Source organism: Nomascus leucogenys, chromosome 6 (assembly GCF_006542625.1).
Source record: "Nomascus leucogenys isolate Asia chromosome 6, Asia_NLE_v1, whole genome shotgun sequence".
Classification (NCBI taxonomy): Eukaryota; Metazoa; Chordata; class Mammalia; order Primates; family Hylobatidae; genus Nomascus; species Nomascus leucogenys.
In genome coordinates, this window is record NC_044386.1 from 57809672 (window position 1) to 57829277 (window position 19606).

The window sequence follows — 19606 nt, forward strand, 5'->3', positions numbered from 1 at the left end:
AACTCCGTCTCTACTAAAGATACAAAAAAAAAAAAAAAAAATTAGCCTGGCGTGGTGGCACGAGCCTGTAGTCCCAGCTACTCAGGAGGCTGAGGCAGGAGAATCACTTGAACCTGGGAGGCGGAGGTTGCAGTGAGCCGATATCGCGTCATCGCACTGCAGCCTGGGCGACAGAGAGAGACTCTGTCTCAAAAAAAAAAAAAAAAAAGAAAAAGAAAGGAGGGAAATAAAGATTAGAGTGGAGATAAAGCAAAAGAAAAGAAAAACAATAGAAGAATCAATGAAACTAAAACTTGGTTCTTTAAAAAGATCAACAAAATTGGCAAACCTTTAGCTAGACTGAGAAGGAGAGAAGACTCAAATAAGTAAAATCAGGGATAAAAGTGGGGATGTTGCTATTGATTTTAAAGACATAAAAAGGATTATAAGAGAGTACTATGAACAATTGTATGCCAACAAATTAGATAACCTAGTTGAAATGGATGAATTCCTAGAAACACGCAAAACTACAAAAACTGAATCAAGAAGTAGAAAGTCTAAACATACCTATAACAAGGAAAAAATTAAATTATTAATATTATTATTGTGGGTTGTTTTTTTTTTTTGTGACAGAGTCTTGCTCTGTTGCCTAGGCTGGAGTGCAGTGGCATCATCTCAGCTCACTGCAATCTCTGCCTCCTACATTCAAACGATTCTCCTGCCTCAGCCTCCCAAGTAGCTGGGATTACAGGCACTGGCCACCACACCCAGCTAATTTTTGTATTTTTAGTAGAGATGGAGTTTCACCATGTTGGCCAGGCTAGTCTTGAACTCCTGGCCTCAAGGATTCACCCGCCTTGGCCTCCCAAAGTGCTGGGATTACAGGTGTGAGCCACTGTGCCCAGCCAAAAAAGATTAGTAACAAAAACCTCCAAAAAACAAAAAGTCTAAAACCAGATGGCTTCACTGGTGAATTCCACCACATATTTAAAGAAGTAACTCAGTCTACTCACGGTCTTCCAAAAAAATTGAAGAGAAGGAAACATTTTCTTGAGGTGAGATAACACATTTCAGATGACACCATAGGAGAAGAAACTAATGTCCCTTAATTATAGAGGCAAAAGTCCCAAAAAAAATGCTAGCAAACCAAATCCGACAGCACAATAAAAGAATTATACACCAGGGCTAGTGAGATTTATCTCAGGAATTCAAGAGTGATTCAATACAAGAAAACTGGTCATTGTAATATACTACATTATTAGAAAGAGAGAAAAAAAACACAATCATCTAAGTTGACACAGAAAGACATTTGACAAAATCCAACACCCTTTCATGATAAAAACACTCAGCAAACTAGGAATAGAAGGGAACTTAATGAACATGATAAAGGGCATTTATGAAAGCCAAAGCACACATCATACTCAGTAGTGTGACACTGAAGGCTTTCCCTCTAAGATTTGGAACAAGACAAGGATGCCGGCTTCAACCACTGCTATTCAACATCGTACCAGGAGTTTTAGGCAAGGAAAAAAAAATATCCAAATTGGAAAACAAGAAATAAAAGTATCTCTGTTCACAGAGGACATGGTCCCAAATATAAAATCACAAAGAAGTCTCAAAAGAAAACAACAATAAAAAAGCGGCTATTAAAGCTAACGAACAAATTTAGCAGAGTTGCAGGTTACGGGATGAACTCAGACTGGGCACAGTGGCTCATGCCTGTGTTCCCAGCATTTTGGGAAGCTGAGGTGGCAGGATCACTTGAGCCCTGGAGTTTGAGACAAGCCTGGACAACATAGGGAGATACTCTCTCTACAAAAAAAAAAAATTAAAAAATTAGCCAGGCATGTTGGTGTGTACCTGTAGTCCCAGCTAATTGGGAGGCTGAGGGAGGAGGATGGCTTGAGCATAGGAGGTCAAGGTTGCAGTGACTGGTGATCGCATCACTGTACTTTAGCCTGGGTGATAGAGCAACACTCTGTCTCAGAAAAAAAAAAAAAGAAAGAAAGAAAAAAGAAAGATCAACTCACAAAAATCTTGTGGGCTGGGCTCAGTGGCTTGTACCTGTAATCCTGGCACTTTGAGAGGCTAAGGCAGGAGGATCACTACTTGAGGCCAGGAGTTCGAGACCAGTGTGGTCAACATAGCAAGACCTCGTCTCTATAAAATAATTTTTTTGCTGAGATAGGGTCTTATTCTGTCACCCAGGCTTGAGTGCAGTTGTGCCATCATGGCTCACTGCTTGACCTCCTGTGCTGGAGCAATCCTTCCACCTCAGCCTCCCAAGTAGCTGGGACTATAGGCATATACCACCACATCCAGCTAATTTTTGTATTTTTTGTAGAGATGGGGTTTTGCCATGTTGCCCAGGCTGGTCTCGAATTCCTGGGCTCAAGTGATCCTCCCACCTCAGCCTCCTAAAGTGCTGGGGTTATAGGCATGAGCCACTGTGCCCAGGCTTATAAAATATTTTTTAAAATTTGTATAAAGATTTTTTTTTTTAAGACAGGTTGTTGCTCTGTTGCCCAGGCTGGAATGCACTGGCATGATCTCAGCTCACTGAAACCTCTGCCTCCCAGGCTCAAGTGATCCTCCCACCTGAGCCTCCCAAGTAGGTAGGACCACAGGCATGTGCCACCACGCCTGCCTAATTTTTTGTAGAGATGTGGTATTGCCATATTGCCTAGGCTGTTCTTGAACTCCTGGCTTCAAGTGATCCTGCCACCTCGGCCTCCCAAAGTGCTGGGATTATAGGCATGAGCCATGGTGTCTGGCCCAATTGTGTTTATATACACCAGCAATGAACAACTGAAAAAGGAAATAATAAAGACAATTATATTTTCCATAGCATTCAAAAGAATAAAATGCCTGGGAACAAATTTAACCAAGAAGTTGAAAGATTTGTACACCAAAAACTACAAAACATTGCTGAAAGAAATTAAGGAAGGCCAGGTGCAGTGGTTCATGCCTGTAATTCCAGCACTTTGGGAGGCTGAGGCAGAAGGATTGCTTGAGCCAAGAAGTTCAAGACCAGCCTAGGCAACATAGGGCCCTGTCTCTACAAATTTTATATATATATATATATATAAAATTTTATATATATATATATATTTTTTTTTTATTTTTTTTTTTTTTTTAAGATGGAGTCTCACTCTGTCGCCCAGGCTGGGGTGCAGTGGCACAATCTCCACTCACTGGAACCTCCGTCTTCCAGGTTCAAGTGATTCTCCTGCCTCAGCCTCCCGAGTAGCTGGGATTACAGGTGCTTGCCATCATGCCCAGCTAATTTTTTTCTAATTTTAGTAGAGATGGGGTTTCACCATGTTGGCCACACTGCTCTCAAACTCCTGACCTCAGGTGATCCACCCACCTTGGCATCCCAAAGTGTTGGGATTACAGGCGTGAGCCACCACACCCAGGGTCTACAAATAATTTTTAAGATAACTTAGCTGGGTGTGGTCACATGCGCCTCTTATTCCTAGCTACTTGGGAGGCTGAGGCAGGAGGATCACCTGAACCTGGAAGGTCAAGACTGCAGTGAGCCATGATTGCACCACTGCACTCCAGCCTGGGCAACAGAGTGAAACCCTGTCTTGCTTTAAAAAAAAAAGCAACAACATAGGGTGCAGTGGCTCACACCTGTAATCCCAACACTTTGGGAGGCCGAGGCAGGCAGATTGCTAAAGCTCACGAGTTCAAGACCAGCCTGATCAGCATGGAGAAACCCTGTCTCTACAAAAAATTAAAAGAAAAAAAAAAAAAAAGGCTGGGTGTGGTGGCTCACACCTGTAATCCCAACACTTTGGGAGGCTGAAGCAGGCAGATCACAAGGTCAGGAGTTTGAGACCAGCCTGGCCAACATGCTGAAACCCTGTCTCTACTAAAAAAAATAATAATAATAATAAAAAAATAGCCAGGCACAGTGGTGGGTGCCTGTAGTCCCAGCTACTTGGGAGGCTGAGGCAGGAGAATTGCCTGAACCCAGGAGGCAGAGGTTGCAGTGAGCTGAGATCACGCCAGTGCACTCCAGCCTGGGTGACAGAGCAAGACTCCATCTTGAAAAAAAAAATTAGATGGGTGTGGTGATGCGTGCCTGTAGCCCAGCTACCAGCACTCTAGCCTAGGTGACAAAGTGAGACCCTGTCTCAAAAAAGAAAAAATTAAAGAGGACCTATATAAATGGAAAGGCATTTCATGTTCATGTTGAAGACATGATATTGTTAAGATGGCAGTATTCCCCAAAAAATCCATAAAATCTATGGATTTAATGCAATCCCTATCAGAATTTTAATGGCTTTTCTTCAGAAATGGAAAAGCTGACCCCTCTAATTCATAGGGAACTGTAAGAGGGCCTGAGCAGCCAAAAGAATCTTGAAAAAGCAAAACAAAACGGGAGGACTCAAACTTCCTAGTTTCCAAATGTATTGCAAAGCTATAGTAATCAAAACAGTGTGGTATTGCCATAAGTATAAACATATAGACCACTAGAATAGAATCAAGAGTCCAGAATTAAACATCTATGGCCAGTTGATTTTCAACAAGGATGTCAAAACTATTCAATGGAGAAAGAATAGTCTCTTCAATAAGTGGTGCTGAAACCACTAGGTATTCACACTGAAAAAGAACTCATTCACCCCTACCTCATGCCATATGAAAATATTAACTCAAAATGGATCAATGACCTAAGTATAAGAGTTAAAATTATAAATCTCTTTGAAGAAGTCATACAGTAAATCTTAATGACCTTAAATTTGGCAATGGATTTGTAGAACAAAAGTATAAGCAACAAAAGAAAAAATAATTAGACTTCACCAAAACTAAAAATATTTGTGCATCAAAGGATACTATCAAAAAGTAAAATAACAACTACAGAAAGGGAGAAAATATTTACAAATGATATATCTAATGAGTACAGATGATAACAACAAAAAGACAACATAGTTTAAAAAGGAGCAAAGGACTTGAATTGACATTCTCCAAAGAAGACATGTGAATAGCTAAGAAGCACATGAAAAGATGCTAACTCTCATTAGTTTAGGGATATACAAATCGAAACCACAGTGAGATACCACTTCACACCCACCGGATAGCCATTAAAAAAAAAAAAAGAAAGAAAAGAAAGTGTTAGGATGTGGACAAACTGGAACTCTCATACAGTGCTAATGGAAGTATAAAATAGTACAGCTACTGTGGGAAACAGTTTGTTCCTCAAAAAATTAAACATAGGCTGGGCACAGTGGCTCATGCCTGTAATCCCAGCTCTTTGGGAGGCCAAGGTGGGTGGATCACTTGAGCCCAGGAGTTCAAGACCAGCCTGTGCAACATGGTGAAACCTTGTCTCCACAAAAAAATACAGAAAATTACCTGGGCATGGTGGTACACACTTGTAGTCCCAGCTACTCAGGAGACTGAGGTGGAAGAATCACCTGAGCCCCAGAGGTTGAGACTGTAATAAGCCAAGTTCATGCCACTGCACTCCACCCTGGGTGTCAGAATGAGACCCTGTCTCAAAAAAAAAAAGATTGAAAACAGGTACTCAAACAAATACACACAGATGTTCATGGCAACACTATTCACAATAATCAAAGCTGAGGGTGATGGCTCACACCTGTAATCCCAGCTCTTTGTTAGGTCAAGGCAGGAGGATTGCTTAAGACCAGGAGTTCAAGACCAGCCTGGACAACATATCTCTACAAAATACGAAATAAAAAAATTAGCCAGTCACGGTGGTGGGCACCTGTAGTCTTAGCTACTCTGGAGGCTGAGGCAGGAGGATCACTTGAACCCAGGAATTCAAGGTTACAGTGAGCTATGATCACACCATTGCACTTCAGCCTTGATGACAGAGCAAGACCCTTTCTCAAAAAGTCAAAAGGTAGAAACAACTGAAATGTCAATGAATAGATATATATAGTATGTACATACAATGGAATATTACTGAGCTATAAAAAGGAATGAAGTACCAATACATATTAAAATGTGGATGAACCTTAAAAACATTATGCCAAATGAAAGAAACCAAACACAAAAAGTCACATATTGTATGATTTTATTTATATGAAATATCCAGAATAAGTAAATCCATAGAGACGGAAAGCAGATTGGTGGTTTCCAGGGTTTGGGAGTAGGATGGAATGGGGATTGACTTCTTTTTTTTTTTTTCCCATAAAGTGAAAGCAAGTTTATTAAGAAAGTAAAGGAATAAAAGAATGGCTAGTCCACAGGCTGAGCAGCCAGGATTGACTTCTTAATGGATATGGGGTTTCTTCTGGGGTGACGAAAATGTTTTGGAACTAGATAGAGGTGGTGGTTGCACAACACTGTGGGTGTACGAAATGCCACAGAATTATACACTTTAAGATGGCTAACTTTTATGTTATGTGGATTTCACCTCAATAAAAAAAATTAAACCATGCAAGTACTAAAAGTAAGCAGGGTGTTAGTGGTAAATTCCTTTATCATCTGAAAGTAAGGAAAGCCTAATTCTGACTCAAAGTCAAACTTGTGAAGCAAAAAAAGGTTGATAAATTAGGCCAGGTGCAGTGACTCATGCCTATAATAGCAGCACTTTGGGAGGCTGAGACAGAAGGATCACTGAAGCCCAGGAGTTTGAGGATGGAGTGAGCTATGATTGTGCTACTACACTCCAACCTGAACAACCCCATCACTAAAAAAAAAAAAAAAAAAAAGAAGTGTACAGAGAAAGAAATGCAGATAGCCATTGTACATATGAAATTATGCTTAACCTTCTATAAGAGATATGGAAATTAAAACTACACTGAGATATTATTTCTCCCGTTAGATTGGAAAAAATCCAAAAGTTTGACAATACACTCTCTTGGCAAGTCTGGTGAAACTAGAAATCCTGTACATTGTTGGTGGGGGTACAAAATGGTACAATCTCTATGGAGGTAAATTTTGTAGTATCTCACAGAATTATAGTTAACCTCTGATCCAATAATCCACTTTTTTTTTTTTTTTTGTGAGACGGAGTCTCGCTCTGTCGCCCAGGCTGGAGTGCAGTAGGGCCATCTCAGCTCACTGCAAGCTCTGCCTCCCGGGTTCACATCATTCTCCTGCCTCAGCCTCCTGAGTAGCTGGGACTACAGGCGCCCACCACTACACCTGGCTAATTATTTGTATTTTTAGTAGGGACAGGATTTCACTGTGTTAGCCAGGATGATCTCGATCTCCTGACCTCATGATCTGCCCGCCTCTGCCTCCCAAAGTGCTGGAATTACAGGCGTGAGCCACCACATCCGGCCCCAATAATCCACTTTTAAGAATCTATTCTGAAGCCATTTCTATGCAAAGTTGAAATAACATTTACTTATTTATGTATTTTTTTAGAGACAGGGTCTTGCTCTGTCACCTAGGCTGGAGTACTGTGGCATGATCATGCCTGGAGAACAGTGGCATGATCACTGAAGCCTGGAATCCTGTGTTCAAGTGATCCTCCTGCCTCAGCCTCCCAAATAGCTGGGACTACAGGCATGTGCCACCATGCCCAGCTAATTTTTAAAATTTTTTGTAGAGACAGATTCTCACTTTATTGCCCAGGCTGGTCTTGAACTCCTGTCCTCAATGACTGTCCCACCTAAGCCTCCCAAAGTGCTGGGATTATAGATGTAAGCCACTGCTCCCAGCCTGAAATAACATTTATATACAGTTATTCATTGTGACATTATTTAAAGTGGCAAAATATTGGAAATGACTCAGAAATTCTTTAGTGCAAGAGTGGTTGAAAAAGCTGTGGTATGTCCACTCAGTTGAATACTATGCATCTGTTAAAACTAATGAGGAAGCTCTATATGATCTAATATGAAATAATCACCAGGATATATTATTAAGTGAAAAAAACGATGTAGAATAGTGTTAATAGTATGTTACCTATATTGTAAGTAGAGAGGGGAAATAAAGAAAAAATACATATGTATTTACAAAAAATACTTGCTAGAAGTATAAACCAGAAACAAAATTTATTACCTCAGAGTTAACAATAGGGAATGGGGCTGAAGGGCATGAAGGAAACGCAGTTTCTCTGAGTGTGCCTTTTTGTATAGCTTTGACTTGTGAGCCTGTAAATGTTTTTCAAAATATAAAGTTAAAAAAGAAAAGAAACAAAACCTAAAATTGCAAAAAAAGAAAGAAATGACCCTAACTGTATATCAAAATAGTAACATAACCACACAGGTAAAATAATTTTTCAAATAACTTTAGAATACTTTATCAGTTCTTTAGTGGGACAAAAGGAACTATAATTGTAATCCTTATTCAGTAGTTTAATTGTTAATAGTGATATTGATACTACAGTGATATTGATACTATGTATATAGTGTGTGAATATATATGCATTATAGAGTAGCAAATAAGGAATTATGTTCCTGTTATTAGGAACCAGTATTTTCAAAGTAAGATAAATTAGATAGAAGTATAAATTCAAAAGACTTTTAAAATACTGTAATGATAAATATGAATTGGAAATATCAATTGAATTCTGGTTTTTAAGTGCTTTTTCTAGTACTATGCATTGGGAAATGTAGCATGAGCTCCTTTAGCAACTAGATTTTGGTCTCTGTGTACCATTATCCACTAAAAGTAACCAGGATTCCATGGGGAAATAGCTTGATTTTTGGTCTAGAGCAGGGTTTTTTTAAAGCTTTTTAGAAATTACCCTCCATCCCAGGAGTTTTTTTTTTAATTTTTATTTATTTATTTATTTATTTATTTATTTTATTATTATTATACTTTAAGTTCTAGGGTACATGTGCACAACGTGCAGGTTTGTTACATATGTATACATGTGCCATGTTGGTGTGCTGCACCCATTAACTCATCATTTAACATTAGGTATATCTCCTAATGCTATCCCTCCCACCTCCCCTCACCCAACCAGGAGTTTTTTTTAGAATTTTTTTTCCCTAATTACCTCCTACCACATGAAATTTTAACACCACAGATATATCATATATCTGTTTATGTATTGTGACCATTTGGTGGACCATAAACCATTGGAATAGCTAAGATTTTTTTACCCCCACCAAGAACCAATTTTGTTTAGAATGCATGGTTGAGGGCAAAGAAAGCCCAGGATGATCTTGCAGCATGTTGTAAAGGAAAGCAAGGAAGCAGTCAAGCCCAAAGAGGCTCCCAGTGACCAAAATTGGGACAATTTGAGCATTAAAAAGGATAATTATGTAGTTGATTGAAGTACACTGAATGTAGCTACTCAGGAGGCTGAAGTGGGAGTATCGCTTGAGCCTAGGAGTTTAGACCAGCCTGAGCAACATGGCTAGATCTTATCTCTAAGAAAATTTAAAAATTAGCCAGGCATGGTGGCACACACCTATAGTCCTAGTTGCTCAGTGGGCTGATGTTGGAGGATTGCTTGAGCCCAGGAGTTTGAGGCTGCAGTGAACTATGCTAGCATCACTGCATTCCAGCTACTGACAGAGTAAGACCTTGTCTCTAAAACACACACACACACACACACACACACACACACACACACACACACACTGAATATATATAATAAAAATCCACAAGCTCATAATGAATGAAAACAAGAGCCGGGTGCTGGGCGAGGTAGCTCATGCACCTGTAATCCCAGCACTTTGGAAGGCCGAGGCAGGGGAATCACTTGAGTTCAGGAGTTCGAGACCAGCCCGGGCAACATGGTGAAACCCCATCTCTACAAAAATGCAGAAATGAGCTAGGCATTGTGCTATGTGCCTGTAGTCCCAGCTACTCAGGAAGCTGAGGTTGGAGGATCGCTTGAACCTGGGAGTTTGAGGCTTCAGTGAGCTGTGATCATACCACTGCACTCTAGCATGGGTGACAGAGCAAGACTCTGCCCCCCCCCCACCAAAATTAAGTAAATAAGACAAATTAATACTCATCCACCACTATTGGAGAATATTTTTCACTAACTCTCTACTCTGAAAACCAATTAAAGGGAAATAAACATTCTGCCTTTTCAGTGAGAACCGTAGTTCAGTATAATCAAATAGTCCCATTTGCAGAAGGAAAGCTCTTCTTTACAGAAAATATGCCAGTTGATGGTGGAGAACTAGACATTCCCCAAAGGATCACCCCTAATCAGAAGGGGAAAGCTTCACAATGAGATCTTGTTCGTGCCACATTAACCTAGTTAGTAAACTTAGCCTTACTTATAATGGGACAATGAGACAATATGCCTCCAGTATGATGCAATATACAATACATGGGATCACCTCTTAAAGTATTTTTAACAAAATTATTTAACATAAATCAGCTAAGTTAGATCAATTTCCAGTTAATAGGAAATACAAGGGATAGTGAAATAAGTTAAATGATTCTGTGTGGAAACAATCAGACAAGTCCAGAATGTGGGACATGACCTTCTGCAAAGACAACTGGCCTGTTCTTTTCCCTTTTCTCTTTTTCTCTTTTTTTTGGGGGATGGAGTCTTGCTTTGTTGCCCAGGCTGGAGTGCAGTGGCATGATCTTGGCTCACTGCAACCTCTGCCTCCCAGGTTCAAGGTTCAAGTGATTCTCCTGCTTCAGCCTCCTGAGTAGCTGAGATTACAGGCGCCCACCACCATGCCTGGCTAATTTTTGTATTTTTTGTAGAAATGGGGTTTCTCCATATTGGCCAGGCTGGTCTTGAATTCCTGATCTCAGGTGATCTACCCGCCTTGGCCTCCCAAAGTGCTGGGATTACAGGCATGAGCCACCGTGCCTGACCTTCTTTTCAAAAAGTTACTATGGGCTGGGGATGGTAGCTCACGCCTGTAATCCTAACACTTTGGAAGGCTGAGGTGGGCAGATTGCTTGAGCCCAGGAGTTCAAGATCAGCCTAGGCAGCATGGTAAAAGCCCATCTCTACTAAAATACAAAAAATTAGCCAGGAGTGGTAATATGTGCCTGTAGTCCCAGCTACTCAAGGGGCTGAGGTGTGATGATCGCTTGAGCCAGGAGGTCAAGACTGCAGTGAGCTGTGATCACACCACTGCACTCCAGCCTGGGTGACAGCGAGACCCTGTCTCAAAAAAGTTACTATGAAAAAAGGAGAGGCTGCACTATTCTAGATTAAAAGACACTTCGAAGACATAACAAGATGCAGTGCATGGTTCATGTTTGGATGCTTTTATAAAAGACATTTAGGGGAATAATTGGAAAAATTTGAATATGGACTGGGTATTGAATGATACTAGGCAATAATTTTTAATTTTGTTTAGCTTGTTAATGGTGTTTGGCTATGTTGGAAAAATTTCTTTATATCTTTTCTCTTCTTTTTTTTTTTTTTTTTTTGAGATAGAGTCTCTCTCTGTCACCCGTGGTAGAGTGCAGTGGCACAATCTCTGCTCACTGTGCAACCTCTGCCTCCTGGGTTCAAGTGATTCTCATGCCTCAGCCTCCCAAATAGCTGGGATTACAGTCACGTACAACCACACCCAGCTAATTTTTTTTTTTTTTTTTTTGAGACAGAGTCTTGCTCTGTCGCCCAGGCTGGAGCGCAATGATGCGATCTCGGCTCAATGCAACCTCTGCTTCCCGGGTTCAAGCAATTCTCCTGCCTCAGCCTCCTAAATAGCTGGGATTACAGGCATGTGCCACCACACCTGGCTAATTTTTGTATTTTTAGTAGAGACGGGGTTTCACCATGTTGGTCAGGCTGGTCTTGAACTCCTGACCTCGTGATCTGCCTGCCCTGGCCTCCTAAAGTGCTGGGATTACAGGCGTGAGCCACTGTGCCCGGCCTTAATTTTTATATTTTTAGTAGAGACGGGATTTCTCCATGTTGACCAGGCTTGTCTTGAACTCCTGGCCTCAAGTGATCCACCCACCTTGGCCTCCCAACGTGCTGGTTTACAGGCATGAGCCACCACACCCAGCTGGAAAAATTTCTTATATTTTATTATTATTATTGAGACAGAGCTTCACTCTGCTGCCCAGGCTGGAGTGCAGTGGTGCGATCTCAGCTCACTGCAACCTCTGCCTCCCAAGTTCAAGCAATTCTCAAGCCTCAGCCTTCCGAATAGCTGGGATTACAGGCATGTGCCACCATGCCGGCTCATTTTTGTATTTTTAGTAGAGATGGGGTTTTGCTGTGTTGGCCAGGCTGGTCTTGAACTCCTGGCCTCAAGTGATCCACCTGCCTCGACCTCCTGAAGTGTTAGGGTTACAGGCATGAGCCACTGCACCCAGCCATTTCTTATATTTTAGAGATGCATTTTGAAGTATTTAGAGGTGACATGTTTCATAATGTCTGTCATTTATTTTAAAACACTTTAGCATGCAGAAATAGATGAAACAAGTATGGCAAAAATGTCAATGTGTTAAATCTAGGAGACGGGTATATGGGCATTGACTGCACCAGTCTTTCAACTACTTTTTAAAAATATATGTTTGAAAATGTTCATAATACAAAGTTTAAAAAATTGAAAATGGTTTGGTTGAAGGGTCCCCAGGAAATGCTACTTCTCAGCCAAGGAAGGGTAAGTTGGCTTTGACTTATGTTGAGAACCTGTGGCTCCTGGATTCTTCCTCATATGTCTTTTTTTCTTCCCTCTCCCTTCACCCTACCTCCTTTTCAGCCCTCTTTGATTCCATGCACAGCAGCCAGGCCTCAGATAACCCATTTTCTCCACCACGTACTCTTCATTCACCTCCCCTGCAACTCCAGCAGCGCTCTGAGAAGCCCCCTTGGTGTAAGTAATCCTTTTGGAACTGCCTAGACAAAAGTCACGAAGACTGGAGTGATTGGTGAATGAGGGGCCTGTTGCATGAGGTCAAAGAAGGTGAGGGTTGAAAGACTAGGAATATCCATTCTGAGAAGCAGTCTCATCTGCCATTTCTAAGATGAAAGAAGAATCTGTTTATTCTCTCTCTTTACCTCTTTACCTCTGTTCTCCATGTTCCTTCTATTTCATTGGAGAGAAGCTTTTCTGCAGTATTAGGAATAATTTTTTTTTTTTTTGAGGGATAGAGTTTCGCTCTTGTTGCCCAGGCACGATCTTGGCTCACTGCAACCTCTGCCTCCCAAGTTCAAGCGATTCTCCTGCCTCAGCCTCCCAAGTAGCTGGGATTACAGGCATGCACCACCACGCACAGCTAAATTTTGTATTTTTAGTAGAGACGGGGTTTCTCCATATTGGTCAGGCTGGTCTCAAACTCCCAACCTCGGGTGACCCGCCTGCCTCAGAGGAATAATTTTTTATTTGGAGAGAAGTTCTTCCTCAAAGGGCTCTTTGGGGAAGAGAGAATGGAGGCTTCATTCTCCTTTGATCCCTATTTGATCTCTACAGGTTTCTCCGGTAAATATGACTAGCAGACAATCTAGATATTTAGAAAAGCTGGGAGGAGGAGGCCGGGCGTGATGGCTCACGCCTGTAATCCCAGCACTTTGGGAGGCCGAGGCGGGCAGATCACGAGGTCAGGAGATTGAGACATTCCTGGCTAACACGGTGAAACCCCGTCTCTACTAAAAATACAAAAAATTAGCTTGGTGTGGTGGCGGGTACCTGTAGTCCCAGCTACTCGGAAGGCTGAGGCAGGAGAGTGGCATGAACCCGGGAGGCAGAGCTTGCAGTGAGCCGAGATGGCGCCACTGCACTCCAGCCTGGGCGATAGAGTGAGACTCCGCCTTAGAAACAAAAAACAAACAAACGAAAAAAGCTGGGAGCAGGAGAGACTAGAATCTGCTACTTATTTCTACATGACTCTTCTCTCTGTTGTCTGTTTTCAGTTTTTAGTTTAAGTTGAGGTGCTGCTTTTTCCCATCTTGTTTATTATCTCTAATCTATCACTAGTTATTTTTGGTAACAGTGTGAGCAGTGGAGCCACACAGAGTTGTTAGAGTGACTATAGAGAGGAGGAGCTACCAGTGGTAATTGGAGGTGGGGATATGGGCCAGAGGCACTGGTGAAGTATCATCCTGCCTCCGGGGAATAACTGAAATCAAATATGCCTTTCATTATTTTATTTGGATAGGACCGAAGTAAAGATTTTTACTTCATTCAGCATTGGATTTAACAGTTGTAGCATTTTACCCTTTTTCTGGCATCCTGTTTGAGGAAGAAACTTTCCTCTCTGACACCAAGAATTCCTCTCCTGAATTTCAGATTATCCTACACTCTTTGTAGGGCCGTTGCCCTTTTTACCTGTTTCCTGGAGTGTTTATGATTTCTGTGCCCCTGGAAATCTTACCCTTCTCCCTCTTCTGTTTCTGTTTGACCTGTTTGATTTGCCTGAATCAGACCACTAGCAGGATATTAAGGCTACTTCTTTACTTGGGTAAAGCTCAGCTTACATCTTTTCTTTTTCTTTTTTTCCATCTAGTATCAGATTTTTGACTCAGTATCAGGTGTGTAGCCTCACTGGTAAACATCTTCTTTAGGGTCTGTATGTCTGCTTCAGAAATAGGGTCCATATCTCTTAAAGCCTTGCTGGTTCAAAACCATGATCTTCTCTATTTTTTTTTTTTTTTTTTTTGAGATGGAGTCTTGCTCCGTCACCCAGGCTGGAATACAGTGGCGCGATCTTGGCTCACTGCAACCTCCACATCCCAGGCTCAAGCGATTCTCCCGCCTCAGCCTCCCGAGTAACTGGGATTACAGGCACATGCCACCACACCTGGCTAGTTTTTGTATTTTTAGTAGAGACGGGGTTTTGCCATGTTGGCCAGGCTGGTTTCGAACGCCTGATCTCAAGTGATCCACCCACCTCGGCCTCCCAAAGTGTTGGGATTATAGGCATGAGCCACCGCGCCTGGCTTCTTTTTCTGCTTGAAGCGTGCCTCCTTTGATTCTTTTTTTTTTTTTTTTTTTTTTTTTTTAGATGGAGTCTTGCTCTGTCATCCAGGCTGGAGTGCAATGGTGCGATCTCGGCTCACTGCAACCTCCACCTCCTGGGTTCAAGTGATTCTCCTGCCTCAGCCTCCTGAGTAGCTGGGATTACAGGCATGCACCACCACGCCCAGCTAATTTTTTTTTGTATTTTTAGTAGAGAAGGAGTTTCACTATGTTGGTCAGGCTGGTCTCGAACTCCTGACCTTGTGATCTGCCCACCTCGGCCTCCCAAAGTGCTGGGATTACAGGTGTGAGCCACCGCGCCTGGCCCCTCCTTTGATTCTTTACAGAAGAGAGGTAACTAGCATACCTTCAACTCAATGACGGATTGAGCCTTTGTAGGCTCAGGTTTACCAACTTTTCAAGGTTTTCTTCAATGGCAATATGTTCTGATGTTCCCTTTTCCCAGAATCTGTCATTATTGATACTATAGTGCTTTAATATATCATTATAATAATATCAACAAAAATGATATTTACCAAGGGAAAAGTAGGTTAGTCCCTTACTAGAGGTCAATGAAGCAGTAGAGGATGGAGTAGGAATCATCCCACAGTGTAATTGAAGACTCTGAGGTCTTTATTACACTACTGTCAGGATGTAGGAAATCAGTTTTTTAATGTTTTCTGTGTATATAATGTGCACAATCTTGTAACATTGTATGTCCCAGGACTTACAAGCGTCTTAACTCTGGATTCTGGATCCATAGATGTGGTTTCAGGCTAGAGTCTATGAGCTTCAGGAATCACATGTAAAGATTAGTGTGAATATTCTTATATACATTTTTCCTGGAAGATATCTATGACTTAGTACCTCAAAGGGGCCACTGACCCCTAGAAAGGTTAAGAGCTGCCGTGTAGAAATTCCATGGCCATCTTCCATTTTTGGGTAAACCATTTTCTTTTTTTTTTTTTTTTTTTTTTTTTTTCTGAGATAGAGTCTTGCTTTGTTGCCCAGGCTGGAGTACAGTGGCATGATTTCGGCTCACTGCAACCTCCACCTCTGGGGTTCAAGTGATTCTCCTGCCTCAGCCTCCTGAGTAGCTGGGATTACAGACAGCTGCCACTACGCCTGGCTAATTTTTATATTTTTAGTAGAGACAAGGTTTCGCCATGTTGGCCAGGCTGGTTTAGAGCTCCTGACCTCAAGTGATCTGCCTGCCTCGGCCTCCCAAAGTGCTAGGATTACAGGCGTGAGCCACCGCACCCAGCCAGGTAAACCATTTTCTTTCCTATTGTTCTGATTTACATGGTTTTTCTACATTCTTCTTCCAACTTATCATTTGGGCTATAAATAATGATTACCTCTGCCCCAGAAATACATTGATTGCTTTAAAGAATGATTCTTAACAGAAGGTGTACATCAGATTCAATTGGGAGTGTTCCAACAAAATTATATTGCCTTCTTCCTCCTCCCTCCTCCAAGCTACACCTTTATACTAAACCTATAGAATTAGAATCTCTGGAGTTGAAAACTGGAAATTAGTATTTAAAAAAATTGTTTTCATGATTTTGATTATGAACCACTGGGCTAAAGTATTCATATGCTTCCAAAGTAGGAATGAGAGGTCTTGGGAACTTGGAATTGGGATGGGAGTGTATTTGTGAAAGAACCAGATGAAGTGCGTCTTAGCACTCTCTCCTGAAGTCTTAGATGTACCTTATTGTTACTCTCAAAGTATATATTAGGCCAGGGTGACAGTTCCTGAGGTAAGCAAACTTACGAGTCTCTGCTTAACTTAGGAAGAATTCAGGCCGGGCGCGGTGGCTCACGCTTGTAATCCCAGTACTTTGGGAGGCCGAGGCGGGCGGATCACGAGGTCAGGAGATCGAGACCACGGTGAAACCCTGTCTCTACTAAAAATATACAAAAAAAAAAAATTAGCCGGGCGTGGTGGCGGGCGCCTGTAGTCCCAGCTACTCGGAGAGGCTGAGGCAGGAGAATGGCGTGAACCCGGGAGGCGGAGCTTGCAGTGAGCCGAGATTGCGCCACTGCACTCCCGCCTGGGCGGCAGAGCGAGACTCCGTCTCAAAAAAAAAAAAAAAAAAAAAAAAAAAGGAAGAATTCAGACACTCTTCCCTCAAGACATAAGTAGCATAGGCCAACCATTCTAGCATTTGAACTATCTGCACAGGGTAGAGCCTACTCTTCCAGCTTCTCTGACTTGATCTCTTGACTTTGCTTTACAGACAGCAGTGGCCCTTCTAGCACTGTGTCCAGTGCTGGTCCTTCTTCCCCTACTACAGTAGATGGTAACTCCCAATTTGGCTTCAGTGATCAACCCTCCCTAAATTCACAAGTGGCTGAAGAACATCAAGGCCTTGGGCTGCTCCAGGAGACCCCTGGGAGTGGAGCACAAGAGCTCTCCATAGAAGGGGAGCAAGAGCTTTTTGAACCAAATCAGTCCCCACAGGTGCCACCTGTGGAAACCAGCCAGCCATACGAGGAGGTGGCTGAGGAGGTCAGCCAGCCATGTCAGGACGTCCCTGACATCAGCCAGCCATGCCAGGAGGTCCCTGACATCAGCCAGCCATGCCAGGACATTTCTGAGGCCCTCAGCCAGCCATGTCAGGAGGTCCCTGACATCAGCCAGCAATGCCAGGAGAACCATGACAATGGTAACCACACATGCCAGGAGGTCCCTCACATCAGCCAGCCATGCCAGAAGTCCAGCCAACTGTGCCAGAAAGTCTCTGAGGAAGTTTGCCAGCTATGTCTGGAGAACTCCGAGGAGGTCAGCCAGCCATGCCAGGGGGTCTCTGTGGAGGTTGGCAAGCTGGTCCATAAGTTCCATGTAGGGGTTGGTGGCTTGGTCCAGGAAACCCTTGTAGAAGTTGGCAGCCCAGCTGAAGAGATCCCTGAGGAGGTCATCCAGCCATACCAGGAGTTCTCTGTGGAGGTTGGCAGGCTGGCCCAGGAGCCTTCTGCGATCAATCTGTTATCTCAGGGCATCCCTGAGATTGATAAACCATCCCAAGAGTTCCCTGAGGAGATTGATCTGCAAGCCCAGGAGGTCCCTGAGGAGATAAATTAGAAGTCCTGGGTGGTCCCTGAAGTGATCGATCAGCTGCCTGGAGAGGGTATTCCTCAAGCCCAGCATCCATCTGGTGATCCAAAACCTCAGAGCCAGTCTCTAGCCCATGACCAGCACTCACCCCTTCCACCAGCAACATGTGATTAATTTTCTCATTAGTGGTATCACACTATACCAGCCATTTGAGCCAGCAACCTTTTCTGTTGGCTAACTCACTGGCCAGCTCTCACCAGCGGTGTCTGGGGAAGTAGTTCTCTTGGTATGAAGCATACCTGTGCCAGAGCTGTGCTTGAGGAGGAGCCAGTTTTAGGTTCAAAGAAGCCATTGGCTCCTCACCTAGCCATTAGACTTGAATAGGATTTCCTTGGGGTGGGTTGGTCTGTCATTACCCACCCTTCTCTGAGCATCCTAGGAAATCACAGATTGTTAAAGGAAATGCCGCTTCACGCTGAAGACACCATCTGGGGACAGCAAATGCAAAAGAGGGGACTCTAGGGTCTTCACTTTGCTGGGGAAATATTCACGACTTCTCAAGGTACGCTTAGACCATATGTGCATTCAGGGGACTCTTGTCTTTGCCAGCACTCCTCAGGTGAGCCTGGGATGGCTATCTGAAATGTCTGGAAAATAGATTCCCCTCCCCAAACATCTGATGTGGCCACTAAATCTTTAGACTTGCCTTATAGATCCTTCCATATCATCCCCAAGTGCCCCTTCTGCCTCAGTCCTGTTCCTCTGGGCAATAGCTCTAGGGAAAAGTAGGTATTAGACTGCTGTGCAAAATTCAGAGCAACTACTTAAAATGCTCTAGAGGATTCTTAGCCAGTCTGTGAAAGTGGGCCTCCCTCTGTGGTGGGGCTGTTTGGCTTAGGAGATGCTGTAGTAGTAGAGATAATCAGGTTCTATTTTAAGCAATCAGCAGAGATCAATATTGTACAGATACAAGCAAAGGTTTAATAAATAAATATAAATATATATATACACATACATATATGTATATATATATATATTTCTGTAGTTGTGCCAGGGACAGACTGGCCAAAGACCAAACACTCCAGGGTCCCCAAGAAATTTATCCTTGTATCATTGTGTCTGAGGGCCAGATATGATTATGAAGCTTTTTCCAAAGATCCAGGGATGGGAATGGGAGTGGGTAGGAGGGGTAATGCAGTCATTGGAGTCGGCGGGGGCCGGAACATTATGAGTGCTCAATAAATATAAACTAATGAGAATGGTGGTGATGGATGATGGTGATGTCCTTGTGAATTCAAGAATGAATATGGGCTGGGCACGGTGGCTTACACCTGTAATCCTAGCACTTTGGGAGGCCAAGGCGGGCAGATCATTTGAGGTCAGGAGTTGGAGACCAACCTGGCCAACATGGTGAAACCTTTACTAAAAACACAAAAATTAGCCAGGCATGGTGGTGGACACCTGTAATCCCAGCTATTCGGGAGGCTGAGGCAGGAGAATCACTTGAACCCTGGAGGCGGAGATTGCAGCGAGCCAAAATCACGCCACTGCACTCCAGCCTGGGCAAGAAAGCAAGACTCTGTCTCAAAAAAAAAAAAAAAAAAGGGAATATGACTGTGAGTCAATTGTGTCTGTAACCGATTAATCTGAATCAGTCAAAAGCCATTATAGTTGAGCAGGAATGGGCTGTAAAAATACAGAGATCAGGCATCCAAAAACAGACTATAAAAATATAGAGATCAGCTGGGCGCGGTGGCTCACATCTGTAATCCTAGCACTTTGGGAGGCCGAG

General features: G+C 42.8%; 1 protein-coding gene across 6 annotated transcripts in view; it reads left to right on the forward strand.

Annotated features, from left to right (window-relative positions):
• LOC100580619 (inositol hexakisphosphate and diphosphoinositol-pentakisphosphate kinase 1) overlaps positions 1-19078 on the forward strand; it is a 55018-nt gene extending 35940 nt beyond the window's left edge. For all 6 annotated transcript variants that reach the window (XM_030814201.1, XM_030814202.1, XM_030814205.1 and 3 more), the window contains 2 exons: positions 12558-12671; positions 16997-19078. In XM_030814201.1, coding sequence (XP_030670061.1) covers positions 12558-12671; positions 16997-17841 — 959 coding nt within the window. In that variant the 3' untranslated portion in view covers positions 17842-19078. The remainder of the gene's footprint in view (positions 1-12557; positions 12672-16996) is intronic.
• The last annotated feature ends 528 nt before the right edge of the window (positions 19079-19606 follow it).